The 23314-nt window shown below is 37.2% G+C and overlaps 1 protein-coding gene across 2 annotated transcripts in view; it reads right to left on the minus strand.

Annotated features, from left to right (window-relative positions):
- Positions 1-23314, minus strand: part of LOC143247001 (dopamine D2-like receptor) — a 123163-nt gene that overhangs the window by 38493 nt on the left and 61356 nt on the right. Inside the window, exons 2-3 of one of the 2 annotated variants that reach the window (XM_076494298.1) lie at positions 9139-9245; positions 7861-8488 (exon numbers count right to left, since the gene is read on the minus strand). In XM_076494298.1, coding sequence (XP_076350413.1) covers positions 7861-8295 — 435 coding nt within the window. In that variant the 5' untranslated portion in view covers positions 8296-8488; positions 9139-9245. The remainder of the gene's footprint in view (positions 1-7860; positions 8489-9138; positions 9246-23314) is intronic. The other variant, XM_076494299.1, reaches the window with a different exon arrangement.

Raw genomic sequence — 23314 nt, forward strand, 5'->3', positions numbered from 1 at the left:
TTTTCAGATATTTCTTGGACATAATCAGGTTAGTTTTCAGATATTTCTGGGACATAATCAGGCTTGTTTTCAGATATTTCTGTGACATAATCAGGCTAGTTTTCAGATATTTCTGTGATATAATCTGACTAGTTTTCAGATATCTCTGGGACATAATCAGACTTGTTTTTTCTGACATAATCAAGCTAGTTTTCAGATATTTCTGTGACATAATCAGGCTAGTTTTCAGATATTTCTGTGATATATTCAAGCTGGTTTTCAGATATTTCTGTGACATTACCAGGTTAGTTTTCAGCTATTTCTGTGACATAATCAGATTAGTTTTCAGATATTTCTGTGACATAATCAGGCTAGTTTTCAGATATTTCTGTCATAATAACGCTAGTTTTCAGATATTTATGTCATAAACAGGATAGTTTTTCAAAAATTTCTGTGTCATAATCAGGTTAGTTTTCAGATATTTCTGGGACATAATCAGGCTAGTTTTCAGATATTTCTGTGACATAATCAGGCTAGTTTTCAGATATTTATGTCATAATCAGGCTAGTTTTCAGATATTTATGTCATAATCAGGCTAGTTTTCAGATATTTATGTCATAAACAGGTTAGTTTTTCAGATATTTCTGTGACATAATCAGGCTAGTTTTTCTGACATAATGAAGCTAGTTTTCAGATATGTATGTCATAAACAGGATAGTTTTTGAAAAATTTCTGTGTCATAATGAGGTTAGTTTTCAGATATTTCTGGGACATAATCAGGTTAGTTTTCAGATATTTCTGTGACATAATCAGGTTAGTTTTCAGATATTTCTGTGACATAATCAGGCTAGTTTTCTGATATTTCTGTGACATTACCAGGTTAGTTTTCAGATATTTATGTCATAAACAGGATAGTTTTTCAAAAATTTCTGTGTCATAATCAGGTTAGTTTTCAGATATTTCTGGGACATAATCAGGTTAGTTTTCAGATATTTCTGGGACATAATCAGGTTAGTTTTCAGATATTTCTGGGACATAATCAGGTTAGTTTTCAGATATTTCTGGGACATAATCAGGTGAGTTTTCAGATATTTCTGGGACATAATCAGGCTAGTTTTCAGATATTTCTGGGACATAATTAGGTTAGTTTTCAGATATTTCTGGGACATAATCAGGTTAGTTTTCAGATATTTCTGGGACATAATCAGGTTAGTTTTCAGATATTTCTGGGACATAATCAGGCTAGTTTTCAGATATTTATGTCATAATCAGGCTACTTTTCAGATATTTATGTCATAAACAGGCTAGTTTTTCAGATATTTCTGTGACATAATCAGGCTAGTTTTCAGATATTTCTGTGACATAATCAGGCTAGTTTTTCTGACATAATCAAGCTAGTTTTCAGATATTTCTGTGACATAATCAGGCTAGTTTTCAGATATTTATGTCATAAACAGGCTAGTTTTTCAAATATTTCTGTGTCATAATCAGGTTAGTTTTCAGATATTTCTGTGACATAATCAGGTTAGTTTTCAGATATTTCTGTGACATAATCAGGCTAGTTTTCAGATATTTCTGTGACATAATCAGGCTAGTTTTCAGATATTTCTGTGACATTACCAGGTTAGTTTTCAGATATTTATGTCATAAACAGGATAGTTTTTCAAATATTTCTGTGTCATAATCAGGTTAGTTTTCAGATATTTCTGGGACATAATCAGGTTAGTTTTCAGATATTTCTGTGTCATAATCAGGTTAGTTTTCAGATATTTCTGGGACATAATCAGGTTAGTTTTCAGATATTTCTGGGACATAATCAGGTTAGTTTTCAGATATTTCTGGGACATAATCAGGCTAGTTTTCAGATATTTCTGTGACATAATCAGGCTAGTTTTCAGATATTTCTGTGACATAATCAGGCTAGTTTTCAGATATTTCTGTGACATAATCTGGCTAGTTTTCAGATATTTCTGGAACATAATCTGGCTAGTTTTCAGATATTTCTGGGACATAATGAGGTTAGTTTTCAGATATTTCTGGGACATAATGATGTTAGTTTTCAGATATTTCTGTGACATAATCAGGCTAGTTTTCAGATATTTATGTCATAATCAGGCTAATTTTTCAGATATTTCTGTGTCATAATCAGGCTAGTTTTCAGATATTTCTGTGACATAATCTGGCTAGTTTTTAGATATTTCTGTGACATAATCAGGCTAGTTTTCAGATATTTCTGTGACAAAATCAGGCTAGTTTTCTGATATTTCTGTGACAAAATCAGGCTAGTTTTCTGATATTTCTGTGACATAATCAGGCTAGTTTTCAGATATTTATGTCATAAACAGGATAGTTTTCAGATATTTCTGGGACATAATCAGGTTAGTTTTCAGATATTTCTGTGACATAATCAGGCTAGTTTTCAGATATTTCTGTGACATAATCAGGTTAGTTTTCAGATATTTCTGTGACATAATCAGGCTAGTTTTCAGATATTTCTGTGACATAATCAGGCTAGTTTTCAGATATTTATGTCATAATCAGGCTAGTTTTCAGATATTTATGTCATAAACAGGCTAGTTTTTCAGCTATTTCTGTGACATAATCATATTACTTTTCAGATATTTCTGTGACATAATCAGGCTAGTTTTCAGATATTTCTGTGACATAATCAGGTTAGTTTTCAGATATTTCTGTGACATAATCAGTCTAGTTTTCAGATATTTCTGTGACATAATCAGGCTAGTTTTCAGATATTTCTGTGACATAATCAGGTTAATTTTTCTGACATAATCAGGTGAATAAGTTGTCAGTTATTGTTATTTCTGTTTTTGTGTGATATAAGGTGATGTAACGTGACGTTGAAATGTCGATAAATATATTAATTTCTACAACAATTTTGTGTAAGTCACTGATAATCTATTTTTATTGGAACTTCTAATTCAGTAATGACGTGTAGAAACAAAAGGGTTTCATTCAAAAAAATCACGATGAAGAAACAGTAAATCATGTAAGTGAAAACGACAACAACTGAACAACTGAGACAGTGGAAGTTTCATCGCATACGGTTCTTCGAGTTTTCAGTGTGACCTCAATGGTTGAAGTGCCAGAATTTGGATCCAAAATTTCATTATTTACTACCAGTATCTGCAAAAACAATATTAAAAATCGCACGGTGCACCTTTAGGGCCCTAGGTGAGTTATAATTGTGACTGTCATACTAGAGTAGTCGAAGAGTTGGCGGTGAGTGATTTTTAGGGTCCTCGTCACTGAACATGCTTGTTCATTCTGCCGTGGAGGAAGCGCATTATAATATTATGATCAATCTCACTTTTAGGTGGTAAAGAGAACCCAATGATTTGGCGGCTAGTGTTGTTGTCTAGCTTCCTTCCCTCTAGTATTTCACTTAAAAGTTATGGACGTGTGGCGCAGATAGCACTCTAGTGGTTTTAATAAAACTTTAACGGACCAACTAACAGACAGTCAAGACGGATCTGAAAATCGATGAAAATATTTAAATGAAACCTGAAATGCATGAGCGTGTCAAAATGGCGCAGCTAAATTTCATTCGCTGTCGTGCAGACGGAATTAATATAATCATTTAAAGACATACAAAATTCATAACTGTCCAGTCTGTTGTCTAACAAAGTTTCAACCGAGCTGACAATTTGTGCAAAAGTTGTTGTATACTGGTTTTAATTTTTATCTCGGAGAAATACCCCGTCCCACCCCGCACGTGCACCGTGTAACAGAAACACTGATGAACACCTGAGAGAATTTTGCTTTGTATATTCTTTGTTTTATTTATGTCTAATTTACCTCGTAAGCCCGGGGCCTGGCATGGCCTAGCGCGGTAAGGCGTGCGCTTCGTAACCTGAGGGTCGCGGGTTCGCGCCCGAGTCGCCGTGGGGGCGTTATAATGTGACGGTCAATCCCACTATTCGTTGGTAAAAGAGTAGCCCAAGAGTTGGCGGCGGGTGGTGATGACTAGCTGCCTTCCCTCTAGTCTTACACTGCCAAATTAGGGACGGCTAGCGCAGATAGCCCTCGAGTAACTTTGTGCGAAATTACAAAAACCAACCAAAAAAACCATCGTAAGCCCGGAGTAGATAGCCCAGTTGCTTTGCGCCACAAAACGCCAAACTCACCCATGCACCCGCACTCGTAAGCCTCATTGCTTAAGTTTACTAAGTTGGAACTTTGTTTTATCATTTAATATTACCTGTCTTGACTGTTTAAAATTACCAGTTGGTGCTTTGTGGTAAAATAAATGGTTTATTTTTGTTTGAAGTACAAGGTAACACAAAGGAAACAGGTTATATATACATAATACACATTTTCGTAAAACTGATTCAATTTGTACGACTCGTTGTTTGCTTGTTTTGAATTTTTCGAATCCCTGTCGCACTAAAAATGCACGTCCTTTCAGGCATGGGGGCGTTATAATGGTACGGTCAAAGCCACTATTCGTCGGTAAAAGAGTAGCCCAAGAGTTGGTGGTGGGTAGTGATGACTAGCTGCCTTCCCTCTAGTCTTACACTGCTAAGTTAGGGACGGCTAGCGCAGATAGCCCTCGTAGCTTTGCGCGAAATTCAAAAACAAACAAACACACTTCTGTTCTTTAAATAAAATTCAGGGACGGCTAGCGCAGTAGCCTAAAGTAGTTTTGCACGAAATCCAACAAATAAAGTTTGATTGTTTTGAATATAAAAACAAACAAACCTCAAATTCCTTAGTTGGATGCGACAAAACAACAGATATGTTTGGATTCCATTAACAAGGCTCGGTAAACTCACCTATAATTTTTTTTCCCCTTGGAAATAAGTTTAAGAAACTATTGGAATGAAAAACAGGCATTCCGAAGAACAATTGTCAAATGGAACACTAAAAGAGACGCCAATGAAATAAATACCATTCGAACTTCTATACGTTTTGGCCCGGCATGACCAGGTATTTAAGGCCTTCGAGTCGTAAAGTGAGGGTCGCGGGTTCTAATCCCCGTCGCACCAAGCATGCTCGCCTTTTCAGCTTTGGGGGCGTTACAAGGTGACGGTCAATCCCACTATTCGTTGGTAAAAGAGTAGCCCAAGAGTTGGCAGTGGGTGGTGATGACTATCTGCCTTCCCTCTAGTCTTACATTGCTAAATTAGGGACGACTAGCGCAGATGGGCTGTTACTGGTGTCAAAAGTAGCCACACCAAATATTGGTTGTTTGTTGTTTTATGACTCAAAGCATGGACTGTTTCACTTCTCGTAATAATCCGTGGTTACGAGAAAATCTTTATACCTATATTAATAAATATGTTCAACATCTAAGCACGCCCTCTACATTCCTACACTCAACCACACAACGGCCTTCAAATATGTGGTTTTTCTCGTCAACTCGACTATTTCCACTAAACACCCGTTAAAAATGTCGAAACTAAAATAATATGCAAAACCAAAAACAATTTTAAAGTCAAACAATATGTAAAAATTTGAACAGACTTACATGGCCATAAACAGCTAAATACACGATCAACCCGGACAGGATTATCATCGCCACAGATACTGTTCAGAAATTCTGAATGTACACGAATATCTTTTCACGCTCACTTCTGTGGGTTTGGTTTCTTCTGAATTTCGCGCAAAGCTACACGAAGGCTCTCTGCGCTAGCCGTCCCTAATTTAGCGGTGTAAGACTAGAGGGAAGGCAGCTAGTTATCACCGCCTACCGCCAACGAATAGCTGAATTGAACGTCATATTATAACGCCCCCCACGGCTGAAAGGGTAAGCATGTTTGGTGTGACGGGGATTCGAACCCGCGACCCTCGGATTCGGAGTCGAGTGCCTTAACTAACCTGGCCATGCCGGCCCCACGTGCGTGGGATATCATAAGAACTGTTTTACTGTTCACTGATCAAGTAACTTAACAAATTCTGTATATCATTCATGCGCAGCATTTTAAAATTTTTTGCTAAATTAAATATGTCATGTTTGTTGAATTTCACGCAAAGATATCTGTACTAGCCGTCCCTAATTAAAAAAATAGTGTAAGACTAGAGAAAAGGTAGCTAGCCATTGACACCCACCGTAATTATTTTACCAACGAATAGTGAAATTGTTTGTTACACTGTAGCGTCCTCATGGCAGAAATGGCGAACATGTTTGGTATGACGGAGATTCGAACCCACGACCCGCAAGTTGATAGACGAATACCAGACTCACCAAGCTATGCATTTAGTTTATTTAATGGTTTTAAACATTGAGTTCTTGCTTATATGTTACGTTGGTTTGGTTTATTAACACAACAGCCTGTGTGATTGTTTGTTTTAAATTTCGCGCAAAGCTACACGAAGGCTGTCAGCGCTAGTCGTCCCTAATTTAGTAATATAAAACTAGAAGGAAGGCATTCACCGCCAACTCTTTGATTATTCGTTTACCAGTGAATAATGAGCTTGATTATTATACCCAAACGGCTGTTTGGTGTGACGGGGACTCGAATCCACGATACTCAGATTACGAATCGAGCGCCCTAATCACGTGTTCATGGCGGCCCTAAAGTTTGAACACATCTTCTCAAATAGAACACAGAAACTCAGCAATTTAGTTAAAACATACGCACACAAAACATAAAATACCCAGAACGCGATATCAAATAATATCCTTATTTATTGTCGATAAATAACAGAAATTGTTTGTTTGTTTTTGAATTTCGCACAAAGCTATTCGAGGGATATCTGTGCTAGCCGTCCCTAATTTAACAGTGTAAGACTAGAAGGAAGGCAGCTAGTCATCACCACCCACCGCCAACTCTTGGGCTACTCTTTTACCAACGAATAGTGGAATTGACCGTTACATTATAACGCCCTCACGGCTGAAAGGGCGAGCATGTTTGGCGCGACGGGGATGCGAACCCGCGACCCTCAGATTACGAGTCGCACGCCTTAACACGCTTGGCCATGCCGGGCCATAGACAGAGGAACCATCTGAAACACCAGCGGCAGTTGTAGTCCAGTGTTCCAACTGCTTACGTAATGGGCATGTGGTAGCCACATGAAAAGCGTAGCGTGTGTGTGTTTGGAGTAGGGGTGAAGGTTCACAGAAACCCAGACTATTCTTTTGAACCACACTGTCAACAGCAACACACAACAAGTGGTACCATGAGTATTAAAGCAAAACGTACAAAATGATATAAACATACCAACATCAAACTAGGAAACAAACAGCGCACACAAACACCACCACTCCAAGAGGCCACCAACACAAATCACCAATCTACTACAAGTACATTCGCTCAGTCAGTAAAAAACTCACATCCAAGCTGATGACATATCAAAACGAATGAAGACCACACAGATGGTGAACAAAATACTAGAAGCAGCCAAAGTTTCTGTGATTTTGTCTCAAAATATATATCATACGTTTTTACACTTACAATTAAAATAACCATTGAACGCCTAACTTCAGTATTACCACACATAATACAACTGATTCTAGTTCAACAAACAACACAGCCTACAAAAACGTAGTAAAAAGAAACACATGCAAACCCGACGACATAAAATGAACACAGCCCTCAAAAGGAACACAGCAAGAGACACAAATGAACATCCAAACCTGCTACAAACCCTAAAACCCAGAATATCTTATAACTATAGCACAGGAAGAGGATGAGGTCCACTAAGGTCATGACCCTCCCATATCACAAATGACCTGAATCACGACCCTGAGAAAGAAGTGACCCCTGAAAGTGGTATTAAAATACTTCAATTTGCACAAAAAAAGAGTCATTAACACGTAATAGAAAAGTTAGTTGTTTATTGTATTATACACAACACTCATTTTCTTGTTAGAGTAAAACTAGGCTACGTGAACACGTAATAATATTTCAGATGACTTACCAAAACGTACACTGCGAAAGGCATGACAACAGCGGACACCAGAAGGTCAGCGAAGGCTAAACTGACGATGAAGTAGTTGGTAGCACTTTGAAGACTTCGTTCTCGGTACACACTAAGGATGACCAATATGTTTCCAAAAACAGCCAGTAGAGGAAGAAATATGAGCATAACTGCCCAGTAACCCTTTTCGACTCGATCATCACCAGATGAAAACAGGTCCTCTGTGCCGTTGTGGGAATTGTTCATCCAGTTCTTATCAGCGTTATTATAATTCAAGAAAACCTGAACGTAGGTATTTTCAGGTGAATCCACTATCATCTCAGTCACTGAATACGTCTCTAGCCAGGTCGCATTAAGCAGGGTGAAATTCGAAATTTCGTAAACGTTTTGAAGCTGGGAAGAAACTCCGATTGCTCCGCCCATATTGACTGACATTCTTTCATATCCGTGACTTAGAATTTAATGGAAGTAATTCCAGTAGATGGAGCTCTTTTCATGTCCGCACTTATGGCTCCAGCTAACAATTCTGATACTCAGAGATGTTACAGGAGATATGGGCACTACCGAGTTACGCATGCGCAGCTCCCGTCACGAAGCAGTTTTTTTCCGGTAGATGTGACTGGTGAACCTGTGAATATAGATTAAACCGTGGGTACACTTGAGATTTTTACGGTATATTTTTGCGTGTGTGGAAATATTGCATATCTTCAGGCATACACGTGTGTTGTATATTTGTGTTTCCTTCGTCGAATTTCAAATTAATCTTGTTTATACAGTCTATTTCTACAAGAGGTAACTATAGTGAGCAACAAGTGACTAACAGACATAGAAGTATCTTTCACGTGGCATTTTGTTTCTCTCTTTCCCTTTCTATAAATGTAACGTGGTCCAAAAGTTGTGCCCTAAGCCTAACTATAATCAGATTGAACAAGAAAGTTCCTCCAATCGTATGTGTTGTCGTTTAAAGTTCTTCCAATCGCATGTGTTATCGTTTAACCTAAGTGATAACTGTTTTACTTATTCGAATTTCATTTTCTTTCGTTTCTCTAATTATCCTCGTTCTCAGAACGTTTGATATAATCGGATCTTTTGTCGACTTTAATTTCAATTAATAACAATAGAGGTCGCTTTCTTGGTCCTTTTAGTTAAATAATTATTTTACAAAAAAACATTTTTTTAATTCTTTTTTTCGTCCTACATTCACAATAACATCCAAATCTAGATTTTGTCCTACATTCACGAAAATGATAAAAAATAATAACCCAAATATGGAATTACGTGTATTTGTTTCTCATATTCCTGACGAGATGACGCACTGCAACAAACTGTTCCGTAACTTGTATTTCCATTCGGTAACTCGAGAAAAGAATTTCAGTCGGAGAGTCCTAGAAAAGAAACTATAAATAAACATCACCCGTGTAAGAAACAATCGCCTAAAACGTAAGATTCTGTAGACAAGAGAGAGAAAGAGAGAAGGCATTAGATGTCTGGTATGGATGAGATTCAATAAATTACAGGTTTCTGTTTTTCGTCATGGTCCATTAAACTTTAGTGTCTTATTATATACGGTCTACATACCAACTAATCGAGTATTACAAATACTCTTTGTCTTTAATCGCTCTCGCACTAACATAGTTGATGAAAAAAGAGAGAGAGTAAGTTTTCTGTTGTTTTATTTCACGAGGCGTGAATTTTCTTTAAGCAACAGCTGAAAATTGTAAAACTTCCCTTTCAGGATCTGAAGTCGTAACAATGCTATATTTTTAATATCGCAACTTAGATGTTAGCTAGAGGGAGCTGTGAGTCGTAATAATGACGTCAAAATAATAAGGTTTAGGCCTAGAATATTCTGAAGATTTTGACGTCAGACTTTCTAGTAACTTCGAAAGTAGATTATAAATACGAGGGTTAGTGAATGACGTAGAAAAAGGTTGGGAACGTTAAGGTTATTTCACAATTGTAGAGTTGTTTATAGCAGGCAGTGCAAATCAGTTAGTTTTCTGTTTTGTTGTTCTTTGATTCATGTGGTATAAATAAGATTTTTTTTTTTACTTTAGTATAGTGCAGTTACAGTCGTTTGTAAATGGAGCTTATAAGCTCCACAGAATTCAAGCTTAAATGTCAATTAAAACATACTAATTTGTTATTGGTTACATAGACTTCACTTTGAACCAGTTTCATCAGATAATTTAAAAGAACCTACCAATGAGAGAGTACATAACAACAGATGTCATCCGGTAGTTTTAACTAAGTTGTTTTAGATACATTTAATTATTTCATTCGATAATACAATAAACATTTTTTTAACATTGCGTACGTAACTCTTGTATGAACAAAACAAGTCCTGGTGGCTCAGCAGTGAGTCTGAGGGCTTATAGCAAGAAATAACAGATTTCGATCCTCTTTATGGGCACAGCAGAGATAGCCTATTGCGTGTTTTCGTGTTTAGTAGCAAATAAACAAAGTATATTTATATTAAATAATAAAAGGCGAGCCGCAAACCGATCAGTAAATTTGAGGTTCCGTTATTTGTGACTATGTGCTATTTACACCAGTGAGAATTAAACCCTGAACTCTCTGGTGGCTATACATGATGTTGCCATATGATTTATTGTTCCCTGTTTAAAATCTAAAACATATATTAGATTCCTGTTTCTTTGTTTGCACTTAAGCACAAAGTTACGCGGTGGGCTAGCTGTGCTCGGCCCACAACGGATTTCGAAACCCGGCTTATAGACTTGTAAGCCCTCACACATACCTTTGCCACTGGGAGGGGGGCATATTGGATTCTACACGAACCATAGAGAAATGCAAGTTATAAACTAGAGGGAAGGCAGCTGCTAGTCAATATCACCCGCCGCCAACTCTTGGGCTACTTACAAAAAACAGTGGAGCTAACTGCTTCATATTTACTCTCCCAATAGCTGAAAGGTCGAACATGTTCGGTGAAGTGGGTCGAACTCCTGATCCGCAGTATGTCAGCCCGAAGGTTCTTTACACTGATAAAGTTATTAATGATAGAGGTTGTAGAAAGAACGCCTTGTCATCCTTTTAACGATTAGTTCGTATGACTGGGACGTGATTTAGTAGACGTGCTTATTTCAAATAAGTCTGTGACGTGTATCTATAAACTAAACCGAGACTGCTTGGGAAAATCAGATCATATAATTTTCAGAACCATATAATTAAATATATCCAAACGAGAGACTAAGTTTCGTCTCCGTATCTGGATACAAAAAAGAATGAACAACGTTGAGGATGCGCACAACCAGAAGTCACTTCTTACCACAGTCTAATAAACGTTTCGTTTCTTCTATTTTCCAAGTCAGTTTCGTTATACACCACTTAGATAAAATACAAGTGTGTTGTTAAGAAACTTCATACATGGAGTTAATTTTAGAATAAAAGTTGTCTGGGGGTCTGTATCACCCGTAACATGACAGTTTGATCCACGTACCGTTCTGGTTGATAGTTGAAAAGCCCATTTTCAATTCCAAATACGGTATTCATGAGAGCATCAGTTGAAAGGGTATAAAAAACTACAGATTGCTTGGTCAGGAAAACGTCTGGGTACAATACTAACTGTCTTCCATTCTGATGCCAGAAACTCTGTGTTTAAAACTTTCAAAAGTGTTGTAATGGCGGAGTTCACCACTTTCGATGGCAACGTTCCAAACTAATACTTATGGAAATGTGAATTGAATCTACATCATTTGTCACGAAACATGCTGGAAGTAGGTAGGTGGGTAGGTGGACGTATTAAGGCAGTCTTTCGTCAAAGCCAATTTAGCCATATATCACGTAAAGTGGTAAAAAGTAATCTTTATTTACACCAAATGTGATGAGGACTTATCCAATCATTTTCAGATGTTTCTGTAGATATAAAAAAACAAGTCACGGACATTCGTGATGAAGACTAGAAGAAACAGAAGACTATTTATGGATTTCTAAACATATCTGAGACTTGGCTCCAAGAATGCAAAAGTTGGTTGCCGAACAGAAAAGCCAGGGCTATTTTGTCATTCAGAAACTGTTAGAAAACAGGTCACGAACGCTCAGTGTGGCTGGGAAGCAAACATCTGCGAAACTAATTTATATGTTATAAGAGTAAAACATCTTACACCAAACCTGAAGAATCCAGAGGCGTATTTTTAGATTCGGTTTTACATCAGTATGTGATAGTCATAAGTAAATGATAGCAATAGACCATCGAAATGAAACATTACAGAGACTCTGTACACAGGAGTTCCTGCAGTGAACCACATTATTTGTTCTCCGTGAAGCCACTCTGAACAAAGATTGGTGGCGAACACAGTCTGAAGATAGGAAAAGGAGCCCTGATGCACCATCTACTAACTGGATCTCTTTTTGTTGTTGTTTTTTTAATTTCGCGCAAAGCTACACGAACGCTATCTGCACTAACAGTCCCTAGTTTTTAAGTGACAAATTAAAGAGAAGGAAGGTAGACAACGCCACCTACCGCCAACTCTTGGACAACTACTTCTTTACCAACAAATAGTGGAAATTAACATATTCACAGCTGAAATAGCAAAGGGACACGATTCGAACTCGTGGTTCTCAGAATGCGAGCCGAGTTTTCTGACCACCAAGACGTGCCAGGCGCAAAGATATAAAAAGACGGAACCATTATAGATAACGAAAATCTTCAAGCTGTTTAAAATGCATACGTGTGGAAAGCAAAAAAAAAAAACATTATACGGTGAAGGAATTATCGATTATTCACGCTGCTTAAAGGAAAACTTTCGTAAACTGTCATATGCCCGGAAAATAAAAAAGTTGTTTTTAATGCAGTTAAGGGGTGGTATGTAGTTTCCAACGCATGCTTTCTAGTCGCCTTTCAGGTAAATACACCTCCACCCCACTCCCTGAATACACAATATAACTCTTTATCGTCTTTATCAGTTAGAAATAAGTAGAAATTTTATTACCCTCAAGCCTATTCGACTTCCAAACATTGAAAGTTTACCGAAAGGTTTCTCGGTGATCTCACAGAGTAAGTTTTGCATTCACGAATTCAGTTTAGCCCTAGAGGAAACCCCAGCTGCCTTCCGTCTAGTCTTACACTGCTAAATTAGGGACAACTAGCGCAGATAGCTCTCGAGTAGCTTTGCGCGAAATTCAAAAACAAATAAAAAAACAAACCCTTATAATAAATCCACGGCTTCAAAGCGTGGAACGTATTTTTGTTTTCGGTAACGTGACGAGAACGAGGAACTTTCGAATTTACTTATCATCATCAAAGTTTAGATATAAACGGGCGTTTATTTCTTTACTAGGGTTCGAGCCGATGTAATATTAACCTGTTCAGTGCCGCAGACGAAATAACTCGTCCAAGCCGATCGGTAACACAGTACTACGGACGAGTTAATTCCTTCTTAATAATACCTAACTTCAACACTAGACGTCAGCACCATACATTCAATAGACCTATTTACAAATTGTTTCACTTTCGATCCAAAATGGCGTCACGAAAAAAGTTACAAAATGAAGAAGCATTAGAGTTGTATTGTAGCAGCTGAAATACTTGGCAGTCAGCAGGTTAATGCTTTCTCACAGGCAACTTTGTCTATCGCCTTAGCCCGATACAGCCACACAAAAAGAACAATGACAATGAAAACAGTTAAACCTTCAAGAACAGTAATGAACAACCTAAACACTTAAGACAAACTTGAAATACGTGACTTCCGATAATACAATATTAACTTTGTAGAACTGGGAATTGGGACCCTGGCATGGCCAGGTGGTTAAGGTGTTCGACTCGTAATCTGAAGGTCGCGGGTTCGAATCCCCGTCGCACCAAACATGCTCGCCCTTTCAGCCCTGGGGGCTTTATAATGTGACCGCCGATCCTACTATTCGCTGATAAAAGAGTAGCCTAAGAGTTGGCGATGGGTGGTAATGACTAGCTGTATTCCCTCTAGTATTACACTGCTAAATTAGGGACGGCTAGCACAGATAGCCCTCGAGGAATTGGTTTAAATTTTATGAGGGCTATCTTCGCTAGCCGTCTCTATTTTAAAACGACAGAGTTGCCCTTTTACCAACGAATATTGTTTGTTTGTTTCTGAATTTCGCGCAAAGCTACGCGAGGGCTATCTGCTCTAGCTATCCCTAATTTAGCAGCTAGACACCACCACCCACCGCCAACTCTTGGGCTACTCTTTTACCGACAAATAGTGGGATTGACTGCACATTATAACGCCCCCACGGCTGAAAGGGCAAGCATGTTTGTTGCGACCAGGATTCAAACCCGTGACCCTCGGATTACGAGTCGAAAGTCTTAACACACTTGGCCATGCCGGGCCTAACGAATATTGAAACTGACTTTGAAATTGTAACCGTACAGTTTTCGAACGAACGATTTTTTTTTTATGATCAAGATTCGTATTTGCGTTAATTATCACTAATTATATTTTATATATTTTTTTCTTTTGCTTTACAGGAAGTTCTATTTTTATTTTTCGTCATGATTCGATTAAATATAGTAATAGCTACACGAGCATTACCAAAACATGTTTGCGCCAGTTTCCAAGTTTGTTTTCAAACACGAACAGCTGACGACAATAACGGTGAATCTGTCCTAAGTTATTTGGTTGTTCGTTTAACGTCTCTACTTCTTTCTGTACGGATAAAATAGAGAGATTTGAAATGAACAATTTTGTTTAGGGAATTGGAATTTCTCAACGGGAATGGTACCTTGTACGCACGTGAGCTTAAAGCTGAGAGCCACCTGGGGCTCAGGCATAGTCGTTTCTAATTTTGAGTTCCTTACCAAAGAGAATGCAACCAATTAATAGCTCTTTCCTCTACCAGGGGTTTATTCGGCTCTTTGAAATGAATAAACACGCTCGTGTATCATGCCCCTAAGCTGACCGTAAATCCAATACACAAATGACACAATCGACTAACTGCATTCTGGGCCCGACATGATCAGGTGGGTTGAGGCGTGCGACTCGTAATCTGAAAGTCGCGGGTTTGAATTCCCCGTCGCACCAAACATGCTCGCCCTTTCAGTCGTCGGGGCATTATAATGTGACGATCAATCCCTCTATTCGTTGGTAAAAGAGTAGTCTAAGAGTTGGCGGTGGGTGGTGATGACAAGTTGCTTTCTCTCCAGTCTTACACTGCTAAATTTGTGGCCCAGCGGTATGAGTGTGAATTTAGAACTCTAGAAACATTGTTTTGAAACCGACGGTGGGAAAAACACATATAGCCCTCAGTCAGTTAACAATGTATTTCCAGGAGATGGTTAGTTAATCACTAGCTGGAAATCCACAATGAATCTACTTTACGTTTATAATTTTCTTCCATTTGCTGCACATTAAAACCCAAAATTTCGTAAGTGTATCTTCTGATTCCAGAAAGAGAAATGCACACATTAACAAACCTTAAAGTCTCCAAGGTTTGTTTCGTTTTAATATTTGTTCGAAATCAGAATTACTTTGCCATTTCAATTGACTAATCTGACACCAGGGACACCACTAGTAATAAATAAATGACAGTTGGATTCTCTAGAAATTCTTTGGTTTACGAAACCTAAATTTGAATTAAAGTATATACGCGACTTTACTTTGACCAAGTTAATGAAACTTGGTTAACTTAACTGACACCAGGGGTGCTTGCTAAGTTATAACTACAATTCACTGCATCGATTTTAGTTAATGAAAACATTTTACTAATTATATACTATCAAAATCACCCCATATTTTACGTAAAGAAATGTAGAGTCCTATATACATTTATATGTGTGCAAAATCATAAGAACTCCTGAACAAAAATAAATATATATATCGAGATAAGAAACTTATGACAGACGGAGAAATCGCCACATAATTTGTTTCCTAATTTCCGCTACATGCCACAAAATATAGAAATACCCTGGGGTTGACTGTTTCTTGTTTACTTAAACCCTAATATATGGTAATTATTGTACAACTGCATAAACGAAAAATTTCAATGGTTATCACTGAAGTATTTAATACCTGCAAATGTCGGTAGAGGTCAGGCAAGTCCAAATTACTTATACGCATTTTCATGAGATAATTTAATCTGCTCGTTACAGATGTGTCAGGTAGATTAATGAATAAAAGAGCAGGACAATTAGTAAAGACTTGGAGAACGTCACAGCTGCCTGATTAACGTCTGAACGCAGAGGGAGCCACTTTCGCCAAATATAAGAAATAAAGGGCAAAATAAGCGAAAATAGTAAATGCGTCAGGGTAACCTTTTCCATTCCACTGTAATATTAGCTGTTATAGTTAAAACGAGTAGCGAATATTCTGGACTCGCACACATTCAGAATTTTACATTTTAAACTTTCGCGCAAAGCTACAAGAGGGGGGGTCTATCTAAATTTGTTTTTTTTTCGATTTTTTAAATGAAGGACTAGAGAAAACACAACAACTCCAATAATGAAATTTGACCGTCACTACACACACCCGGATCTACAAAGTACAGAGCACCATTCTGCATCAACGACCCACGAACCATGGGCTCTCGAATTACGCTACTGTATGTCTGTGAGACAAAACAAACAATAGCTTTATTGGTCCATTGAACAACCATGCATAGCTTTATTGGTCATTGAACTACCGTGCATAGCTTTATTGGTCCATTGAACTACCATGCATAGCTTTATTGGTCCATAAAACTACCATGCATAGCTTTATTGGTCCATTGAACTACCATACATAGCTTTATTGGTCCATTGAACTACCATGCATAGTTTTATTGGTCTATTGAACGACCATGCATAGCTTTATTGGTCCATTGAACTACCATGCATAGCTTTATTGGTCCATTGAACTACCATGCATAGCTTTATTGGTCCATTGAACTATCATGCATAGCTTTATTGGTTCATTCAACTACCATGCATAGCCTTATTGGTCCATTCAACTACCATGAATAGCTTTATTGGTCCATTGAACTACCATGCATAGCTTTATTGGTCCATTGATGTTCAAAAAATAATTCTATTACTTATTACCCCATCATCTATCAAGGCTTACCAACATTGAAAGTTTAAGAAGACAATGGGGTTTGTTTACTGTGTAATAGTATATATGTATAAACAAAGTGTCAATAAAGGCTTAGAATTGTTTTTCGTTTATTTTTGCCCAGAGTAATAATTAGACACAATCCATTTTAACAATACATGTAACACAGTAGCAACTACTTGAACAATAAACTAACAGCAGTAGCAACTACTTGAATAATACACTAGACACAGTACAAAGCACATCAAGTTCACCTTAACAATGTATTAAACAATACATTAAACATAGTACTAAGCACGACAAGTTCATTTCAACAATACTATAAATACAGTACCAAGCAGGCCAAGTCCATTATAACAATATACTAAACACAGTACCAAACACATCAAATTCACTTTAACAATATATTAAAAACAGTACCAAGCACGTCAAGATCACTTTAACAATACACTAAACACAGTACCAAGTACGCCAAGTTCACTTTAACAATATATTAAACACAGTACCAAGCACGCCAAGTTCACTTTAACAATATATTAAACACAGTACCAAGTACGTCAAGTTCACTTTAACAATATATTAAACACAGTACCAAGCACGTCAAGTTCACTTTAACAACATATTAAACACAGTACCCAGCACGGCGCGTTCACTTTAACAATATATTAAACACAGTACCAAGCACGCAAAGTTCACTTTAACAATATATTAAACATAGTACCAAACACGTCAAGTTCACTTTAACAATATATTAAACACAGTACCAAGTAAGTCAAGTTCACTTTAACAATATATTAAACACAGTACCAAGAACGTCAAGTTCACTTTAACAATATATTAAACACAGTACCAAGCACGTCAAGTTCACTTTAACAACATATTAAACACAGTACCAAGCACGTCAAGTTCACTTTAACAACATATTAAACACAGTACCAAGTACGCAAAGTTCACTTTAACAATATATTTAAAACAGTACCAAACACATCAAGTTCACTTTAACAATATATTTAAAACAGTACCAAACACATCAAGTTCACTTTAACAACATATTAAACACAGTACCAAGCACGTCAAGTTCACTTTAACAATATATTATACACAGTACCAAGTAAGTCAAGTTCACTTTAACAATATATTAAACACAGTACCAAGAACGTCAAGTTCACTTTAACAATATATTAAACACAGTACCAAGCACGCAAAGTTCACTTTAACAACATATTAAACACAGTACCAAGTACGTCAAGTTCACTTTAACAATATATTAAACACAGTACCAAGCACGTCAAGTTCACTTAAACAGCATATAAAACACAGTACCAAGCACGCAAAGTTCACTTTAACAACATATTAAACACAGTACCAAGTACGTCAAGTTCACTTTAACAGCATATAAAACACAGTACCAAGCACGCAAAGTTCACTTTAACAACATATTAAACACAGTACCAAGCACGTCAAGTTCACTTTAACAATATATTAAACACAGTACCAAGCACGTCAAGTTAACTTTAACAACATATTAAACACAGTACCAACAGTTCTTGTGTATCTCAGGGCGATAGGTTTATAACTAGACCTAAGTTTGCTTGAACGACGACACATATCACGATCACCATATTTTCCTCGTCACCCTGATTTAACCTTCACTTATGGAAACTCGTATTGTCAATAGGAGATGACAAGTTCACGTATGTTCGATCAACCTATTGCTCGTAAGATTCGGCGTAACCATGGAAACAAGATGGCTCTGTGTTGTTATAATAGAACGTTATGAATTGTTCGCAAGGTATTTAAAATCTGTATAGTTACATACAGCTGTTATACTACGAAGAAATTACAGTTTAATAATGAAATTGTTTGTTTGTTTTGAATTTCGAACAAAGCTACTCGAGGGCTATCTGTGCTAGCCGTCCCTAATTTAGCAGTGTAAGACTAGAGGGAAGGCAGCTAGTCATCACCACCCACCGCCAACTCTTGAACTACTCTTTTACCAACGAATAGTGGGATTGACCGTCACATTATAACGTCTCAGGTTCTTCCCAACTGTAATAAAATAAAAGTTATTGCATCAAAGAAAACAAAGTTTTCCTGAGTGTCATTTTAATCATTTTCGTTAGGCCTAAAGCCTCACTGGGTCGCAAACCATGGAAGTGTTCAATATTGGACTTTTTTTTTATTATTTCAATAACTGCAGGTTTCAAAATAATTGTTAGGTATTAATCCAACAGCTGGTGTTTCAGTATGGTGTTTACGGTTATGTGGTTATAAATTGTTGGAAAACGACTTCAGATTGCACTACTGCACTTGCTACGTTAGATGCATACCGGCTTGAGTCCTATATTTCAGTGCATGTTGCATAACTTTAGGTGCTAATTATATTTACGTCACGAGAATTCAGAGGCAAATAACAACAGATGTTGTTGGTTTAGACTTTATCGCACTTGGCCTATAGAGAAAATTCGTTTTACTATATGTTTATCTCGATGGAAACAACCGTACACATTTACCAAATATTTAACTGCTTTTCAGAAACACAGGACATTGTAAAGTAACAGAACTAGTACAGTCCAGTTAGATTTATATGTTAATTTCTGTGAGCGTGACGTTTCCTGTTTCCAAGAAATTACATTGTCATAAATCTACAGTCACGTACTCTTTGTGTGACGTACGACACCTGTTAAAGAATGGATGACATTTATCCGATTTTAAGTTACTGGTTATGTCGCTTAATAAAACAGAAGAGAAACGGAGTCTTAAAACAAGAGAAGCAGTCATAAACAATTAGAATAATCCAAACAGTTTATAAGTCATACTAAACAGGATTTTGACATTTGTAGTACGTCAGGTTTGAAAAAGTCACAAATGTTTTGTAATTTAGATGTGTTTTGTTTTGAATTTCGCACAAAGCTACTCGAGGGCTATCTGTGCTAGCCGTCCCTAATTTAGCAGTGTAAGACTAGAGGGAAGGCAGCTAGCTAGTCATCACCACTCACCGTCAACTCTTGGGCTACTCTTTTACCAACGAATAGTGGGATTGACCGTCACATTATAACGCCCCCACATGTATTTGCGCGTGTTAGATGTTAATTAGATAGCCTGTTTAGTGGAAGGTTATAACTGACTCTCTTTACTGTTTACGTACGTATGTTTTGGTCCAGCATAGCCAGGTGGTTAGGGTGCTCGACTCGCAATCGGAGGGTAACGGGTTCGGATCTCTCTTACACCAAACAAGCTCGCTCTTTCAGCTGTGGGGGCGATAAAATGTGACGGTCATTTGCAAGAGTTGGCAGTGGATGGTGATGACCAGCTGTCTTTCCTCCAGTCTTACACTATTAAATTTGGGAGCGCCAGCGCAGATAGCCCTGATACATCTTGTGCGAAATTCGAAAAACAAGCTTATGTTTTTATTTTTAAAGCCAAAGGTTTATTTCAAAAAGTGGAAATGTGCCTATTTCAGTTGTTATCACCTTTCTCGATCAATCGGTCTAAAACAAGATAGCCCGTGTATACCATTGGACAGTTACCAGTTACCATACAAGAAATTATGACACTGGAGGCTGCCAACACACATTGATATTTGTAAAGTTTCAACTTTTTAGTAAGATGTTTCTTACTAGCTTGAAGTGTATAATGAAAACAAAACCTAAGCCTAGTCTATTTAAGCCTATAATAAAATATAAATTAAAGAGTGACACTTAGTTATTCAGAACAAAATCTAACCCAGCAACTGGTACATAACTTGTACGAACATGTTTGGTACACTGTGTATTAACCTTTGTTAATACAATAGTCACTCACAGGTGGGTCAGAAGTTAGTGTACAAACAATAATCAAACTGAAATCAACTATTCTTGTTATATTTCATTTAGTAATAATTGTGGAGGAACTTTAATAAATGATGCAAAAATTAGGCCCAACTCTTATTATTTATGTGTGATGGTGACCCTCGATGACCCCAGGTTACAGAGATGTCTAAGTTTAATGCTTGTTTGTTATTGAATTTCGCACAAAGCTACACGAGGGCTATCTGTGCTAGCCGTCCCTAATTTAGTAGTGTGAGACTAGAGACTAGTGACCCTCGGATTACGAATCGAATGCCTTAACCCACCTGGCCATGCCGGGGACCAATAATATTCTCTTATCTAAACGCTCTCTTCACCCATAAGTTGTGGTTTTGGTTTTAACGACTCTCCAACGCAACAAAATAAGGTTGTTTGTTTTTTTTACTTATTTTGGTTCAGCTGAACTTCAGAAGGAATATAAAATATTTATTACTCGCAGTTAAATAACACAGCAAACATTCGTTACTATCTTTACTAACTAATCTTTCTCATCATTAAATTGTCACGTATCTAGGGTTAACATAGTCAGAAGAGACTCTGGATTCTGTAGCACAGTTTCTGAGCCAAAGAAAACAATGCTGTCACATATTGAAGTTCTGAATTCGCAGCTATTTACACTTTATTTTCCAACAGATTTGTTTCACCGCGACACGTCGCACGGGATGATGGCAACTGAAATAACAGTTCCATCCTACGACTCACAAAGTACGATTTTCTTGCTGAGACAATCAGTTGACAAGCGACAGTCTATTACATTAAACCTATGTCTTCAATTAACCAGCGTGTAATTTCGTAACAAGTATCTACTAATTCGGCGAATCAGACAATAATTTATTGTACTGAACATAATTCATTTTCGTAATTAAACTTTTAGTGTTCATTTGTACTAAATGAATTTGAAGATGGATAACCTTTAATGATAAACGATTCACTATGGGAAGCAAAAGTGTTCAATATTTTATTCAAAACGTTGATAACAAACTTGCTTTTAATTGGTGGTTGTCTGTAAAATATCGGTAAGCAACTTTACTTCTTCCCAAGTGCCTGAGTTGGTTGAGTTTTACCTGTTTTTTTTTTTTTTTTTTTTTACCTCACGATCGTTTAGTAATTATTAGAATTTTAATTTTATTTGGCCCGGTATGGCCAGGTGGGATCTTCACACCAAACATGCTCGCCCTTTCAGCCGTGGGGGCATTATAATGTGATGTTCAATCCCACTATTCGTTGGTAAAAGAGTATCCCAAGAGCTGGCGGTGGGTGGTGATGACTAGCTGCCTTCCCTCTTGTCTTACACTGATAATTAGGGACGGCTAGCGCAGATAGCCCTCGTGTAGCTTTGCGCGAAATTCAAAAAACAAAGAATCAATAAAATAATGTTCTGTTGGAAAACAAGACCAGTTTGTTATGATGACCATCAGAAATCTGGAGGGATCAGGAGAGTTTTATTTGTTTGTATTTAAACCTAAAAATACACAACTGATTAACTGTGCTGTGTCTACAACGGGATTCAAAACCCGGTTTGTATCGTTATACGTGTTTAGACTTCACTGCTGAGCCATTTCAGGAAGAGGTGATTGTACTGCCTAACAAGATAGAACACACAGACGAAGGAATAATACGGGGAATTTGAATCTCAATTAGTGTTTAATTAACCGACAACTGTCGCTAAGTATTTCATTTCAAAATACAAATGGTGGTGGAATTATAAATAAATACTACTGGAAGTGGTGACCACAGAATATAATCACATATGGAACTACTGACCACAGAAGCTTGTAAAACCTAATCATATGGTTCTTTACGTGAAGAACACTGTTTGTTGGATCTATAAGAATGGATGGACACCTACTAGAGGAATGCAGAACAAATCACATGGTGGATCAGCTGAATGTATAAGATATGTTGATCGCTAGTTGAACTCAGTTGAAAAGATATTAAAACGAATATTTTCGATGATGACACGCTAGATGGGGCTGCGGATGCAAACCACACTAAGCCTTTTAGAACTAACTTTACTACCAGTTTTAAAAAGGAATTAGCGTATTGCCTCAGAGTAAAGTATCCCCAACTTACCAGTAGCTACAACAGATTGTAACACTTTACCTTTTGTGTGTATTTTATGTGGTGGCAGAAAGGACAAAGAAACAACAACAAAACAACAGAAGTTTATATTAAAATATATATTAAGTTCTCTACTTCTATATACTATTGTCCAGATTACTTTTTAGCCCTAGAACTACTTGTAGGATTCGATACCTATTGATACTTTATTACGGTGACGCTATTTTAGCAAGAATGTTTATGGGGGTTGTCCACCTGAACCATAATTTTTACAAAATACATGAGATGCTGACATCTTTCGTAGTTCATACATCAACTGTAATAACAACGAAACATCGAGCGAGTTATGAAAAACAAAAACATGACATGGAAAGTTCGACTTTGTATATATTAATAATTTTCCACAAGCACAGTCTCTTAAATGAATGTTTTATATTTCTATACAAAAAAAAACAACGATACAAAACATTTTGGTAGGAGAATGTTTCCTCCACCCCCCAACCCCAATTGGCGTGATTGCCTTAG

The sequence above is a fragment of the Tachypleus tridentatus genome, chromosome 3, assembly GCF_004210375.1.
Source record: "Tachypleus tridentatus isolate NWPU-2018 chromosome 3, ASM421037v1, whole genome shotgun sequence".
In the NCBI taxonomy this organism is placed as follows: domain Eukaryota; kingdom Metazoa; phylum Arthropoda; class Merostomata; order Xiphosura; family Limulidae; genus Tachypleus; species Tachypleus tridentatus.